General features: G+C 34.9%; 1 protein-coding gene across 17 annotated transcripts in view; it reads left to right on the forward strand.

Moving 5' to 3' along the window:
• The window catches only part of LOC110816851 (S-adenosyl-L-methionine-dependent methyltransferases superfamily protein), a 43,233-nt gene extending 39,329 nt beyond the window's left edge, over window positions 1–3,904 (forward strand). For 4 of the 17 annotated variants that reach the window (XM_088212043.1, XM_022045197.2, XM_022045194.2 and 1 more), the window contains 2 exons: window positions 3,415–3,488; window positions 3,641–3,904. In XM_088212043.1, the coding sequence (XP_088068169.1) occupies window positions 3,415–3,464 (50 nt within the window). In that variant the 3' untranslated portion in view covers window positions 3,465–3,488; window positions 3,641–3,904. Of the gene's footprint in view, window positions 1–3,414 lie in introns of all 17 variants that reach the window. The other 13 variants (XR_015816597.1, XM_088212042.1, XM_022045192.2 and 10 more) reach the window with 6 other exon arrangements.
• The last annotated feature ends 13,880 nt before the right edge of the window (window positions 3,905–17,784 follow it).

The raw sequence follows: 17,784 nt of genomic DNA on the forward strand, positions 1-17,784 counted from the left end.
TCTTTTGCCCTATTCAACAATCAGTTAAGGGCTTTCATGGTCAAAATGAACAACGGTGATAGGGGATCACCCTTTCTCAGGTCCCGTGATGCATTAAAAAAGTGTGACGGTTCTCCATTAATAAGGACCGCAAATGATGTTGTAATTATATAAATGTGTATCTATAACCTCCATTTGTGGCCAAAACCCATCCTACACAACATATAATCCACGAACTTCCAACTGGCATGATCATAAGCCTTCTCCATATCTAGTTTACATATCAAACCTTCTTTTTTTCTAGCCATCAAGTCATTCATCATCTCATTTGCCGTCATGACAACATCTAATATTTTGTCTCCCTTCCACAAATATATGTTGACTTTTCCCAATAATCTTTTCAAAAACCCTAGAAAGTCTTCTAGCCAAGACCTTTGCAATGAGTTTGTAAATGCACTCCACCAAACTTATTGGTCTAAATTCATTGAAGTTCTTGGCATCTTTCTTTTTGGGAATGAGAACAATAAAAGTGGAATTCAAGAATTTCACAAATTCATCGGTTTTGTGCAAGTCTCTTAACATCTCCATTACATCATCTTTTATCACATGCCAAAACTTTTGTAGAAACTTCGTGTTAAATCCATCCGGCCTCGGTACCTTCTCACAATTACCTAGAAATAAGGACTCTTTAATCTTGTATTCATTAAATTCCATCTCGATCATCTTCTTGCTACCCTCAAACAGAACCTTGAAGTTAATTCCATCAAGAGTGGGTCTCCTATCGAATTCTTCCTTATACAGATTTGAAAAGAAAACCTTGGTAGCATCTCTTAACTCCTGATTACCAACCACTTTTCTGTCATCAACCCATAATCTGCAATATAGTTGTTTCTCCTTCATTGATTGGCCCTGACATGGAAATACTTCGTGTTTTTATCTCATTCCAGAAGTTATTTCTCCCTGGACTTTTGTTTCCAGGATATTTCTTCTCCTTTTAGATGATTATACAACTTTGCTTTTAAATTATCCTTCCTATCCAACTCAGCCTCCTCCAAAAATCCCATACTCTCCTTCTGATCAATCTCATTAATAGAATTAAGCATACGATCCACTTCTTCCCCATCGTTCTTTCTTTTCTCCTTAGCCCATTCGTTAATCCATGTTTTCAAGGTTATCAGCTTATAAGCAATTCTGAAACTAGCTTTACCCTTCACCTTAGTGTTTCTCCATTTTTCTTCAACTATAGCACAAAATTCTTTATCAATCAGTCATTTGTTATCAATTCGGAATGGAATGGGACCCCATTATAGACCATCCATTTTTAAACATGTAGGATTATGATCTGAGATAGGCTGTTGAAGGGTTTTTTGCACAACACCCTAGAGTTTAATCAACATATTTAGGGATAGAGGAACCTGTCGATGTGCGAGCAGGCAGGTTGGTTTCTTAGGTTTGTCCAAGTCCAAGGTCTCCGAAACAGTGGTAAATCAGCCAGCTCCAAATTGTTAATCAGCTCTCTAAATACTTGCGATCCAAAATGTGAATTTATACCACCATTTCTCTCATCTCTCCTTAGGATCATGTTAAAATCACCTCCAACAATCCAATACTCACCCAGTTGCATTCTGCACGCTTCAAGTTCTCTCCCCAACATTTTTTTTTCTTGCCTATTCCCACGACAATAGACCTCAGTAAATGCCCACATAAAATCCCCAATACAGTTTCTGAAAACACAAGAGAGAGAGGTTTTCCCTTTTACCACATCAATACAATTTACTCTATCCTCCCTCTACATAACAATGATGTCCCCAGTAGTACCACTCGCAGGTATACTATACCAACCTTTCTCCTTTATCCGCAATAAATTGTTTATGCACTCCAAGAACAAGCCTCCATTTTAGACTTTTGCAAACACATAATATCCGGCTTCCACATATATCGATGGCCACTGATAGTAAGCCTCTTGTTTCTGCAATTTATTCCCTTCACATTCCATGAAATAATCTTACCTATCATTCATAAACAATGTACTCTTCCCCCATTGTTTCTAGCTTCGCTCTTCCTCCCTTAATAATTTACAGATGTTTCCAACCTCTTCAATTCCCTAGGAGTTCCATTAGTAGTTTTTTTCTTTCTCTTAGATGCCACTGTTCCCAGAACTTTTTTAGCAATTCTTCTTTTTTCTATTTAAGCAAAAAATAGGTAGGCTTGAGATTCTGTACCTTCAATTGATATCTCCATCATGCAGCTAAACTTCTGGATGTTATGAGTAATCCACTATGAGCAGTCCACCAGATACCCATTGACTAGGTTAATACCTTCCACACTCATGGCTAAAATTTCTTCCATTTCCGGGTTGATTGAGGATGTTATTGCCTTGGCCTTAACTTCATCTTCATGTAAAACCATTGGTAAACTGATGTCATCTCCATCACTGTCCTCCACCTCTGATTCCGCAATAGAAGATAGTCTGGCTATTACTTTATTTTCCTTTTCCTCTCCCATCATGCGTCTCAGTCGTTAGATCTTCACCTTCCTCTTCGATTCCTCCTCTAGGGCATCCATAATTTTGAACTCTCTGTGTTTCTTCTGTGCTGGGCGAAATGATTTCCAAACACTTTAAACTGGATGATTTGCCCCGGGTTGGGTTAAAACTAACAGGCCGCATAATGTGATTTAAGCGATTTCCTCCATGATCTTCTTCAATTGGGCTGGGCTTTGCTATCCTCATTTCTTTTTCATCCCATGTATAACGTTTTCTGTCCAAATTCTCAACTCTATTGTTCTGTGTTTGGTAGGCCAAAGCACTGGCACCCTCCCTTCTTACCTTATGCTCTAAAAAAGCATTGGGCCTCCTAGATTTAGAGTTGGGCCGAACGTGGGTCACCCACTCTGCCAAGTGTGTTTGCCCTACCCGCTTCTCCTTTCAAACTAAGTTATTGATGATTGTCTTAGACCATATAGTGTTTTCTTTATCTGCATACTGTATTATTTTTCAGTTGTCCCTTGAAATCTAAAGAGATATCTATGTATCTCTTATTCCAAATTGTTGTGAACGAAAATATTCTTTATATTGAATTGTTTCAAATACTAATTAAAGTTAGCTGCTAAAGACAATAAATGTCTCTTAATAGTTTATACCACATATTTTTATGTATCCATTTCCCACAACTCTAGTCTTGTATCTTTTTAGTAAGCCATTTGACTTCTACTTCACTTTGAGTACCCACTTGCATCCTACATGTTTGTCAGTGGTAGATTAACGACTTTCCATGTTTAGTTCTTCTTTGGTATCAACATCTCTTTTCTTATAGTATTTTTTTTTCATTTCTTATTAGATAATGCTTTAAATAATGTATTAGGAATTTGAATGGTATTTAAATTGACTGAAATGTAAATATGAGAGTTTTTTAATGACATAAACTTCGTTAACAGATACAATGGATATTCAATCGATTCTCTTATACGATGGAAGATCTTATTAATATACTAGTTAGGGAGAAAGTCTGGTAATTGCTTTTACCTCATCTTTTGGATTTGGCGTTGGGTCTTAAACTTGCATATGGTCAGAATTCAGGTCTCTTCATCTTGAATATACTTGTGTAGATCTCATTGGATAACAAAATTAATTATTCTTTGTCACACGGATCTAATGTGGAAGGGTGAGGATGTTGATACAGACTCAGTTGATTCTACAAATGGTACAGATTAAACATATACAGGGTCGATTGTGTTGGTAGAGAAGTCAAGCAAAAACAAATTGTTGTCCTTATCTTTTGCTGATTACAAGGATTGCCCCTTGAAGATAGAGCATAATGAAAGAAGAGATTCTTTTCATAAAAAATGATTGTAATAGTAGGTGAATGGTTACACTTGTACTCTTTTTGAGTTGGTGATAGTTGACAAGTATACATTTATAGCTCTACGATCTAGTTTCTCATTCTAACTATGAACATGAATGAAAGGCAGCGCATCCAAAGACTCATTGTGAAATTTGGAAGCACATTGCTTCATCTAATTTGATTTTAAGAAGAAATATTTAAGAGATGCTAGTGTAATCATCAATAAAGGAGGCAAACTATTATGATCCAAATACATACATAACTGTAAAGGCTCAAATGTCATCATAGATCAAGTAAAATAAAATTGAGGTTCTTCAATTACTAATTAGAAATATCGCATGTTTGTGTTTTATAAATTCACACGTATTACAATGAAAATGGGATGAATTTGATTCGCAAAATATTTTTAATTTTTATTTTCTAAATTTTTATACATTTTATTAACAAAAACATCTAAATTTATTTTTAAAATGACGATGGTTTTTAAAAAATTTTAAATATTATTTTTAGTATTTTCTGGAAAACCTAATTCTTTTTGTGTTTGATTATTCCATAATGGCAAAATTTGTACATTTTTTTTTTATGAATAAACATGCATAAATATATTAATTTAAAAAACAAAAATTAAAAATTAATTAGGTTTGTAACAGCCCCGGAAATTTAAAATGGAATTTTATATTCAAAAATATCAAATGCAGAATCGAGGTCAAAATTTGAATAACATCCCTTACACTGAAACCGAAACGTGCTCACAAAATATAAAAAATTAAACTACCTAAAGGAGAAACTTGAAAGTAAAAACTACGAATGTGACTATGGAGTCTTTAGGCGTCCCCCCTTCATCGTCCTCCTGCGGAATCGGCTCGGGAACGATGTCCTCTTGATCTGAAATGATTAAATAAGAAATGAGCTACACTAGCCCAGTAAAGATATCACGATATCTCACCGTTACGGAGGTAAAGGTGGGTAGAAAACACAAAACGACCAATGGAGCATAATTTACAACAAATCATTTTATCGATAAATAAAACCTTTACCATTTACTTACCTCGGTGAAATTCATAAAACAATATACGAAAGCAATAACATCATTATCATCATGGAAACATATATATGAACTGTATAACATAATACCTATCACACTTTTCGTAATTCAATCGTTACACAACATATTTTCCTAATTCACCAGCCCACTAGTATCCATGGGGATCCATAGGGGTCCCGCTACCCGTAAATCCTTAACACTTGAAATCAAATTCCAGGGCCGTCCCCATACCCCGTCCGGTATGGGCGCCAAACCATAGATCTCATTACCCCGTCCGGTATGAGGGTGAAACGGGCCGTCCCCATACCCCATCCGGTATGGGCGCCAAAACACATAAGATCTCCATACCCCGTCCGGTATGGGAGACCACAATCCCGGTAGGGTTCCCTACGGACCCGGTCCGTCCACCATCTCCCAGGATATCTAGTCAGGCTGACCCCATTATACCATTATCCATTTACATAATTGTTCATTCTCTTTTTCCTCAGTCAGCATCATTAATCCACATACAAGCAAGCAAAACGATAATTTATGCTAAGCAGACAACATACAGCATCAATATCCCGGTCATTTAATCCATAATCAATAAAACAGTAAAACATGCATACGAAACTATAAAATGAAAACATCGAACCTCATGCTACGTTTAAAACTGTAAAACAGGCCAAATAACAATTAACCGACAAACACACTAGACTCGGGCTCCATTAGCGACCCTAAGCAATTTCACACATTCGTTGATTCATGAAATATCGTTTTATCATTTATTGAACTTTAAAACCGTGATAGGAAATAAGGTGAGGGGTCCTTACTCGTTTCGGGGTCCGAACACAGCTTCACAGTGCGCTTGCAGGTTGTCCCTAATTTTCCCTGAATTTTTCTCGGGGAACTGAAACGCACTACTGGTACCTGCACGTGTTCCAAAAAAATCCCAAATTAGGCCCAGGGCCCCTTTCGGCCCTAATCGCAACTCCGGCACGGCGCCGCCGCTGGCGGCGGCGATTCGCCTCGGGTTGGCTGTTTTCAGCCGTTTCCGGCCGAATTCGGCCACACTCGCATCGGTCCCTGCGAGAAAACAACCCTAGGGCCCTCGGGGGGCCAAAAAATCACAGAAAAACGGAGCTTACCGGCGGCGGTGCTCTCGGGTGCGGCGTCTCTCCGGCAAGGTTCGTGTTTTGGTGATTCGGCTCCGGTCAACCTGTAGAGAAAAGAGTGGTGATCACGGTGATATAAAAATTGCATCAAACGGAGGTCGGGAAGGGCCTCATCGGAGGCAAAAACCGAGAAGGGCGCGGCGGCACCGCTGGGCTTCGGCCGTGCATTCCGGCTGTTTGGTCGGGATTTTGGCTCCGATTTGGCCACAGGAGGAATCAGCGTGGAAAAACGAGTCGGGGGTACGAAATTTACCTCGATCGGCGGTCGGAAGTTCCTCTGGTGCGGCGGCGGGTGGCGGCGGCCGGCTTCTGGTTCGTCTTCTCCGGCGAGTGGCAGGCGACTAGGGTTTGTGGTCTGGTGTGGGGGTTCTATTTATAACCCCTTGCCTTTTGATCTCAGCCGTCCATTTTGTTTTAATCTGTGCCGTCCGTTTTTTATTAAATCTGGGCCGTCCGTGCGTTTAAATCTGGGCCGTCCGTACGTTTAAATCTGGGCCGTCCGATCGCACGTTTGATCTGGGCAATCCGATCGCACCCACGCGGATCGCCAACGTGGCCCTTTTTGGAACGACGTAGTTTTGCCACGTGGCAGGTCCTGGTTGGCCGGGACTGCTGACGTGGCTGACGACGTGGTTTTTTTTTTTTTTTTTTTTTTTTCCTCGGTCCGGGCGCTACAAGGTTTCTATGTAATGGCCCCGGAATTTTGAAATGAAATATGTGTATTAAAAATGTCAAATGCGGAAGCGTAATAAAAATTTTGATTAACATCCCTTACAATAAAACCAAAAACGTGCTCAAAGTATAAAAGAACAAACTAACTAAAAGAGAAACTCGAAAATAAAACCTATAAATATAACTACGGAGTCTTCAGGCGTCCCCTTCGCCGTCTTCCTACGGAACGGGCTCGGGAACAATGTCTTTCTGATCTGAAATGATTAAATAAGGAATGAGCTACACCAGCCCAGTAAAGACATCACACTATTTCACCGTCACGGAGGTAAAGGTGGGTAGAAAACACAAAAGGACCAATGGAGCATAATTTACAACAAATTCTTTTATCAATAATAAAATCCTTTACTATACACTTACCTCGGTGAAATTCATAAAACAATATACGAAAGCAATAACATTATCATCATCATGAAATCATATGAGCTGTATAATACAAGATACTTATCACGCCTTTTGCAATTCAATCATTACACAACATATTTTTCCTCATTTACCAGCCTACTAGTATGCATGGGGATCCAAAGGGGTCTCGCTACCCGTGAACCCTTAACACTTGTAATCAGATTCCAGGGCCGTCCCCATACCCCGTCCGGTATGGGCGCCAAAACTATAAACCTCAATACCCCGTCCGGTATGAGGGTGAAACGGGCCGTTCCCATACCTCGTCCGGTATGGGCGCCAAAACACATAAGGTCTCCATATCCCGTCCGGTATGAGAGACTACAATCCCGGTAGGGTTCCCTACGGACCCGGTCCGTCCACCATCTCTTAGGATATCTAGTCAGGCTGACCACATTATACAATTATCAATTTACATAACCTTTCATTCCCCTTTTCCTCAGTCAGCATCATCAAATCACACACAAACAAGCAAACCAGTAATTCATGCCAAACAAGACAACATACAACATCGGGTTCTCAGTTATTCAACCCATAATTAATAAAACAGTGATATATGCACACGAAACTATGAAATGAAAACATCAGACCACATACTGCATTTAAAACTGTAAAATAGGCCAAACAACAGCTGACCGACAAATACACCAGACTCGGGCTCCATTAGCGACCTTAAACAATTTCACACATCTATTGATTCATGAAATACCGTTTTATCATTTATTGAACTTTAATACCGTGATAGGAAATAGGGTGAGGGGTTCTTACTTGTTTCGGGGTCCGAATACGGCTCTACAGTGCGCCTGCAGGCTGTCCCTAATTTCTCTGAATTTTTTCCGGGGAACTGAAACGCACTACTGGTACCTGCACGTGCTCCAAAAAATTCCAAATTAGACCCAGATCCCGTTTCGGCCAATATCGCAATTCCGGCACGGCGGCTCTGTTGTGCTCCGGCGACGGTGATATAAAAATTGTATCAAACGGAGGTCGGGAAGGGCCTCATCGGAGGCAAAAACTGAGGAGGGACGTGGCGGCGCCGCTGGGTTTCGGCCGTGTTTTCCTGCCGTTTGGCCGGGATTTTGGCTCCGATTTGGCCACAGGGGAACTCAGCGTTGAAAAACCAGTCGGGGGTATGAAATTTACCTCGATCGGCGGTCGGAAAACTCCCCGGTGCAGCGGCGGGTGGCGGCGGCCGGCTCCTCCGACGTCTGGTTCGTCTTCTCCGGCGAGGTCAGGCGGCTAGGGTTTTTGTGGTCAGGTGTGGGGGTTCTATTTATACCATTTTGCCTTTTGATCATAGCCGTCCATTTTGATTAAATCTGGGCCGTCTGTGCGTGATTGAATCTGGACCGTCCGTGCACGTGCATCTGGGCCGTCCGTGCGCTTGCATCTGGGCCGTCCGTGCGCACGCTTAATCTGGACCGTCCGTGCGTGCGGGGACGCATCTGGGCTGTCCGATCGCGCGCACGCAGATCGCCCACGTGGCCCGTTCCTGGGTCAACGTGGTCTTGCCACGCGGCAGGTCCTGGTTGGCCAGGGCTGCAGACTGGGCCACTGACGTGGCTGCTGACGTGGCGCTGACGGAGCACAATTTTTTTAAATTGTGTTTTGACCCCCGGTTTTTTATTTTCTTTTCAAAAATACCCCCAGAATCCTAATTTTCACCCCTTTTTCCCAAAATCAATTTCAATTAAATCCAAATAATATTTTTACCCAATTTTACAATTATTGTTATTTTTATTTTTATTAAATTAAATTAAAATAAACTAAATAAAATAAAATAAATAAAAATAAAATTAATAATAATAATAATAAAAAAATTTAAAAATTATTGGTCGTTACATTCTACCTCTACTTTCTGTAAAAAAAGAAGAAGAATTTGGCCATATATCCAAGTTGTAAGAATTTTTGTCTGTTTTTATTTAATTATTTTGTTTTAAAAATTTATCAAATTAGTTTTTAAAATTTGATACTTGATATAATTTAATTCTTATCTTTTTATAATTTGCTCTCTAGTATTTTTTGTTTATTTTAAACATTTAGTTTCTTCCTCTTTTAACGGAAAAGTTTTAAAATATTTAGTTAATATTTGAACATTTTAAAAACAACTTACAAGAATAATTTTGATTAATTAATTAAATTAATAAATTAATATCAATAAAAAACTGTTTTTTCTCACTTTTCAACATCAACTAATTAATTAAATTAAAAATACAAAAAATTATTTCTTTGAGTTATTTTTAGAAAATGTCTATACATATTTTAATTATTTAATTTTTTTTTTTTTGTTAAAATGTAAGAAAATTGAATTTTAGAAATAAGTGAGAAACGTTGGGAATTAATTTATAACAAAAGGATGTTATAAATTAAATTATAACACATATCAAATTTTAAAAATTAATTTTATTGCGGTTATAAAATATATGCTTATAACATTTTAAATTAGAAAATAAAAATTGACATATTCAACATAACTTAGCTTTTGGAAAAGAAAAAGAATTTGGCGACTACTCTAAGTTGTAAGATTCTCTGTGTTTTTGTTTAATTTTTTTTTTTTTTTTTGTGTAAATTTTTTAAAATTTGGAAGAAAATTTTTTTTAACTTAAAACATCAAATTAAATAAAATTTTATTTTTTAGAGTAGGAAAATTGTTACACAAAAAATCATGAACTAAATAGGTTTAGGTTATATCTGTAAAGAGTATAGAAATAATGCCAACATTTGTCGGTTTGCACTTATTATAATTACAAGTTACATAAATTATATTATGAAGATAAAATAAATAAATACACAGAATTTTACATGAAACTAGAATGATATATTGTAAATTTCATCAAATTTTATAAAGTCTAAATATATTATTTAATATCACATAATTTGATTTTTATTATTTTTTTTAACATAAGAATTACATTATCTTCAACTTGAAATAAATCTACAAATGAATTTTACATAAACCTAAAATTTGTTCTAAATAGCTTCAAGTTATGAATCTCTTTTTTTAGGTTACAAACTGTAGTGAGTCAAACCCACTGGCACAATTACATGTATGAAATCAAAAAACAAAAAGAAGAAAATAAAGATTCATGTATGAAATCATCATTTGTGAATTATATGATGGTCACTTATGGGACCAGACCAAGGGACAATAAATAGATAAGGATTGGAATGGAGTAATTGTAAGACCCCATTTAACATGATGTGTACAATATTTAGCTGGATACTCAAAAGAAATAAATAAATAAAATATATTCCTCACAATATTTCCTCACAATATATATATATATATATAATCAAACCCTTGTTTATATTATGTCTCTTCGATTATCACGGAATTCTACTTGCTTAATTTAATTTTGATGAATTAATGGTCCCCTTAGCATACCCAAAAGTTGGTTCTTAATATCAAGAATGTGAAATTTAAAGATAAAAGGAAAAGAGGATTTTGTGTGTGTGTATAAATTGTATGAATAATTTACAAAGTACTTCAAGTGTATACATAAATCTTAAATATGATTGTTGTATTATAAATTTTATTTTTAATAATTGTTTATATAAGTAGTCAATTCTATTTACCCAATTTACTAATTTATTTGTATTTTTTAAATTACCTAACAGTTGTTCTAATTATGCAAGTATAAATAATTGATACGAAAACCAGTTACATCATATGCTATACTAACAACTTCAGAAATATGGTAAGACTCTCTTGTTTTATAGCTCTACCTACTTAATTAGGCTTGCCTAATAGATTGTGGACTAAAGAATTAGCTTAGTGCTTGAGTGGTTCATTTCCTATTTTGGAATATTATTAATGGTTCGAAACTAATTGGGATGTAGGTATATTTATTTATTTGTTGAAAGTAATATAGTCTTGCTTATGTTGGGGTTAAGCTTGCATTTGGCAATGGTTTTGTAGAACATAATTTTTTATGGAGACTCAGAGAATTATTTATTGGCGGCCTATTATTTCTCTTGCTGGTTTGTCGATGTATTATCTATTAATGAATTATGTTTTCAATTTAAGTCAATATTTTAATTCCTTCTTATGTAGTTGGATTTTTAAATAGTGTAATCAAGTTTCTCATGCTTTGTCTAGAGAAACATTATAATTATTTGAATAAAGTATTATGGTTCATGAGCTTCCAAGTTGGTTAGTTTTATTTTTGCCTACTTTAGAATATTTAGGTGTGATGAATGGTATTTTATTCTCTCAAAATTTTGTTTATTGATTTAAGGTTGAATTTTCAAAAAGAATCTTTAATACTTCCATGAATTCAATAAAAGAATGATAAGATGATAACTAGGTTTCACCTCACACGTTTGTAAAAAAGAGATGCCTTCATCATTCTTCCATGTTTTGAAGTGATCATAATCATCTCGTGAAGATTCCTTTACACTTGACTATAAGTAATTTATTAATAAATTTTACAAAGCATATTCAATTAGTAATTGACTATGAAATAAAATTTGTGAAGATACGTAAGTGTTCGCAATTTAAAGAAGCATTTCAACCGGAAATTTTTTATTAATTAAAAATAAGCTTTTAGTTGGGCATTCTTTTTATAAAAAAAGGGAAAAACAAAAAAAAAAGCATGACTAATGTCTCGTTAAATGGGGCAAAGTCGTGTCATAACTATCTAAGATGAGATATCTTTATAACTCGCTAGGCGTTTCAATAAGATGGATGGTGCCAAAAGAGACGTAATGGACCACACAAGGCAAGCTAGTCCTTACAAGTGTTGCCTTCCTAGTGGCTATAAAAAAAAATATGTCTCTCAAGATTTGTTTAGTATAATACCAATTTGGTAAATGATCATTTTTCAGGATATGGCGAAAAGTCACTATACTGTTGAAAGAGTTGAATCAACCTTAGTTATGACCTTCCTGATGTTTGAAGCCTAAGTGATCTTGAACCCCTCTAAAAAATCATGGAGATCACCAATTCAAGCATCATTTGTGCCAATGTTGCGCACAAAATTGGTTACCCAACAACTGTGAATGTCTTTATGAGGGAACAATTAATGGTATTACTCTAGCGTTCCGAATAAAACCATAGGTTTAGGAATTTATTTATACATAAAGATAGATGGCAAAAAAGCCGACTTAATATTTATAGATAATTTTTATATGAACATAATGCAATAAATCATCTAATTATATAATTAATTGTCTATTTTAAAAAGTTAAAAATGACTGAAAAATTATTGGACCAAGGGTCGAAAGTCTCTAACAACGAGAATGGCTCAAGCTTTGTCCCTATCATTAGGATCACCACCCACTAAAAAGGTGGTTGTTTAAACCACTTACCTGCCAGCACATACACTCGCCATGATCAAGGAGGACAAATGAAAAGGATTCAGAGCTTAAGTAAATCTGAATAAAAAGAATACCACACATAGAAAAACATCAACTATAAGCTGGTCTTTAACTTCGCACAACCCGCAGAAGTAGCAGAGAGGACATGGTGGTGGAGAAGATTGCACTAGCCCTTCTTCCATTAGTAGTTGATGATGAGGAAAATATTAAAAAAACAAATTTCGCCTTGTTATCCACTTAACAGTGGAGGAAAAAATGTAACTTTAGGAGCCATGGCAAAAACACTAGTTCTAAAGCTTATAGGAAAAAGAATAAAATTTTAGATATATGGAAAAAGTAGCATGTATTAAGTGCCCTCTAGATAATTGATATTAAAAATAATTGATGCAGAATCCAAAATCAACCATGTAATCCAAATCCACACATACACAATTAGCATGAAAACTGATGTGAGCATGAACATGGGCCATAAAAAGAAGGCCCAATCCAGAGGAGAAGGAAAACAAGTCCAATAATCCAAGTGCATAACTGTAGTTACATCGCAATCTAAATTGAAGAGGGAATCAAGTAAGAAAAGAGAAGATTTTTAAAAAACCAAATCCCGACTGAAAATAAAAGATTATGGCCATCCCTAAGCTTTCATTGTTTTTCCTAATTTTTGTACAATTAATTAAGATATTCTCCATTAATTTTTTTTAAAAAATGTAGATTCTATCTAACCTAATTAGTCAAATCTTTTAAATTTTTATTAATTTTTCAATTAAAGTAAATTTAATTTCTAAAATTAATTTAGGAGACTTATTTTCTTGTATTGCCCATGTTCTTACTCTATAAATAGACATTCAATTTCTAATTATAAGCATTCAAGATTGAAATTAATAAAATTGTGAGTCTTATTTAAGAGAGATATCTACATCATTCTTGTTGAATAAGTAGTGGATCTATTTATCAAAATAAGTCCTTGTGGTGTTTTTTCATTCTTCTTATAATCTTTTATTTCTCAGTGATCTTAGTTCCTATCATTCTTGATTGAGGGTTAATTGGGAAGAGTTTTTCATATAATCAAATTCTTTTAGTGCCTTGAATGAAATTATGTAAGTTCCCGATCATATTGGTTAATCTTGGATTCCAGATCATTTGGTATCAGAGCTTTGGCTCCATCTAAACATACTATATTTTATTTTTTCACTTTTTTTTTTTGCATTGTTTCTTTTGTTCATATATTCAAAAAAGAAAAAAAAAGAGTAAGTCTCACACATCGATCCAAGCAAGAAGCATCAACTTATAGTTTTCTTTGCTTGTAGTCCCTGTTGAGAATCAATCCTACCACTAGTTATTTACTTTCCTTACAATTTACGTTTCCTACATCATCAAAAACAAAAGAGAAAAGAAAAGAAAGAAAGGAAACCAAAGAAAGAAATTCCCATCAAGTAACCTACTAATCAGGAAAGTACTTACCTTTTGGTGCTCAATTATTCTTCTTACTAAGGTGCAAGAACCAAACTCTTCAAAGGTAAAATATGTATATATATACAATCTTTCTTTTACAATCACCGTGCATTCATATTTACAAATATCATCAAGCGTCAAGGCCTATCTTTACTATAGAGTGCAACGTACAATGAGTATAGATTGATAAGAACATCTTTTAAATTTTTTTCTGGAGTAATACCGACTCCCTACATTTTCTATAACTATTTTCTCTTGTACTCTCAGTTTCTTTTATTTCTTTAAGCTCCAGTTCTATAACATATCTAATCATCTAATTCGTATTTTAATGCTTAACATTGTAACTTAACACACTATCTCTTGATTTATGTGTTAAAACTTTTTCTTCTAGTATTTGTGTGTATTTGTTCTATAGGACTCTTTGCAGTATTTTGAACAATACTTGAAAATACTTTGATTTAAAAGGATTTATCCAAAACTTAACTTGAGGGTAAAAGACAGAGTGGCAAAAGGCAAGAGAGGGTGAGATCATCAAAGGAAAAAAACTAAGTGATATAATAAAAAAGAACTGGTGAAGAAATTATTTTACCAACAATATACAGGAAATCTTTTTAAAATGTTAAATGAACGTCAAAATCCCACCAACATAATGCTCTTTATAGAGGCTATGCAGGCAAAATTTGCACGACTTAGTAAGAAGGTAGATAACTTGAGTAGTGGTTAAAGTGAAGCAAAACATAGGACCTCCCCTAATACAAGGCAACCTAGAATTCAACATCTTGAAGATAAGGTTGGGTCCTGTAATGATGAGGAAGATTTGGTTAGAAGAAGAGAAGATAGGAGGGACAATAGTGTTGACTCCATTAAAATGATGATACCACCCTTCAAAGGTAAGAATGATGCAGAAGCCTACCTAGAGTGGAAAAGAAAAATAGAGCTAATCTTTGACTGCCATAACTACAACAAAGAAAAAAAGATCAAACTGGTAGTTGTAAAATTCACTGATTATGCCCTAGTATGGTGGACTCAACTAATCCTCACTAGAAAACCTAACAAGGAACGATTAGTCTTCACTTGGAGAGAGATGAAGGTCATCATGCGAAAATGGTTTGTACCCTTTTATTATTATAAAGAAATACATCAAAAATTGCAACACTTGACGCAGGGATCTATGTTAATTGAGAACTATCATAAGGAGATGAAGATGGCCATGATTAAAGCCAATATCGAAGAAGATCCTGAAGTAACTATAACAAGATTCTTGGGAAGTCTTAATAAATAAATTGCCAATATTGTGGAGTTGCAACCTATATGGAGTTGAAAGACATGGTGCACATAGTTATGAAAATTGAGAGACAACTCAAGTATAAAGAGAGGGGCACATCATATGTTACCCCTACCTACCTACAGCTTAGAATGGCCCAAAAAAAAAAAAGAAAACAAGAGAACAGATGAGAAAGAAAAAAGGTCCGCACCACCTGATACGAAAGATAAGACACCTAACTCATCTCAAAAGTATAGTACAATTAAGTACTTTAGTTATCTCTGAATCAGACATATCACCTATTAATTCCCAAACAAGAAGATCACGTTATTGAGAGATGATGACGAAATTGATAGTGCTAGTGATTATGAGAGTAAAGATAATGATAACATACCACCACTAGAGAATGTTGAGGAAAGTATTGAATATCCAACCCTGGAGGAAGCTTTGGTTATTAGAAGAGTTTTAAATATGCAAGTCAAGCTGGAAGAAAATAACCAAAGAGAGAATATCTTCCACACTCGTTGCCTCATAAATGTGAAGGTATGTAGTCTCATTTTAAATGGGGATAGTTGCACCAATGTTGCTAGCATTACCTTAGTTGATAAACTTGGGTTAGTATGCATTTGTCATCCTTCATCCTTACAAGTTAGAGTGGTTGACTGATTGTGAAGAGATGAAGGTGATGAATCACGTATTAGTTTTTTTTCTTTATTAGGCGATACAATGATAAAGTACGTTGTGATATTGTGCTTATATATGCTAGTCACATCCTATTGGGAAGACCTTGACAGTATGATAAACGTGTAACTTATGATGGCTATAGGAATCGTTATTCCTTTAACATAAGTGGTCAGAATTTTACACTTGCACCCCTATCACCTAATGAGGTATTTAAATATTAATAGCAGCACAAAAGCTCCATAAAGTTCGAAGAAAATGAATGATTGAGCAACATGAAGAGAGAATGTTAATATATGGAAAAGAAGGAGTTAAGGAGACCCTATTTCAAGAAAAAAAATATTAACTCACCTCAAACTTTCTTTATTTAACAGTGTTGTTTTGCAGAACATTTTTTCAAAGAAAACAGGGTTAGTGAAGCTCCTACATAAGAAGTGTCCGATTAGAGGACGAATTATTTTTTATGGGGGAGAGGATGACGTGACCATGAATATGGACCATAAAGAGAAGGCCCAATCCAAAAGAAGAAGAAAACAAGCCCAACAATCGAAGGGCATAATGGTAGTTACATCTCAATCCAAGTGGAAGAGGGAATCAAGCAAGAAATGGAAAGACTTTTAAAGAACTAAATCATAGCTGAAAAGGAAATATTATGGCCAGCCCTAAACTTCTATTTATTTTTACCCTATTTTTTTTACAATCAATTAAAATATTCTCAATTAAAAATTTTCGAAAAAGGAAGATCCTATTTAGTCTAATTAATAAAATCTTATTAATTTTTATTAAATTTTCAATTAAAGCAAATTTAATTTCTAAAATTAATTTAGGAGATTTATTTCCTTGTATTACTCATGTCCTTACTCTATAAATAGGTTTTTAATTTCTAATTGTAAGCATTCAAGATTAAAATCAATAATATTATGAGTCTCATTCAAGAGAGGTGTCTTCATCCTTCTTGTTGAGTATGGAGTGGATCACTTATCAAGGTAATTCCTTGTGGCGTTCTTCCATTCTTCATTTAATCATTTATTTTCCGGTAATTTTAGTTCCTATCATTTTTTATAGAGGGTTAAGTAGGGAGGGTTTTCATAGGATCAAATTTCTTTGGTGTCTTGAATAAAATTGTGAGTTGAGATTACGTTAGTTGATGTTGGGTTCCGTATAAGAGACTTAATCCCCAAATAAACCCTCCCTACTTAACCCATAATTAATCTACGATTGAAACTAAGATAATAAAGATAAATGAATTGATTAAAATGTCATAAAAAATTCTTTAATAAGTTAAAATCAATTCAAGAAAAAGTAAAAAATTCTTTAATAAGTTAAAATCAATTCAAGAAAAAGTATTGATGAAAAGGACACAAGTTACCTTCATAAGTTGACATAAATTCTCTACTCAACAAGAAGGTTGAAGAAACCTCCTCAAAGATCAAGCTATTCTCAACCATATTAAATTTGAAGAGCTTCATGATTTTATTTATGAATTGAATGAAAAAAAAATGATTATAACGGGGCATTTTTATATGCAAATTTCATAAGAGTCCTAATATAATAAAACAACTTTAAAATTGGGTTTTTTGATAATAACTACTCTGAGGTGATAAGATCATAATCTACACATGTTTAAATACATATTAAGGACTTTTTTTTCTTTAGTGACCGACCATGACTTGTAGTAATAGGATTGCTCTTCTTTCACTCTAGCAAGAACTTTTAATTAAAGAAGATTTTCGAGTTTAGTGATGCGTATATGTTAAAATTTGTTCATGCTTGGTAGGATAAGGATTTTTGATTCCTTATGAGGTTTACTTGAAGTTAAAAACTAATCATGAAGAGAGAAGTTCTTAGCCAAGGTTATAAAAAAGTGATTAATCAAGGGTCCAGGTCTTTTAGGACTCTTATTATTCACAAGTTTAATAT

This window comes from Carica papaya, chromosome 9 (genome assembly GCF_054855325.1).
Source record: "Carica papaya isolate Zhongbai chromosome 9, ASM5485532v1, whole genome shotgun sequence".
Lineage (NCBI taxonomy): Eukaryota > Viridiplantae > Streptophyta > Magnoliopsida > Brassicales > Caricaceae > Carica > Carica papaya.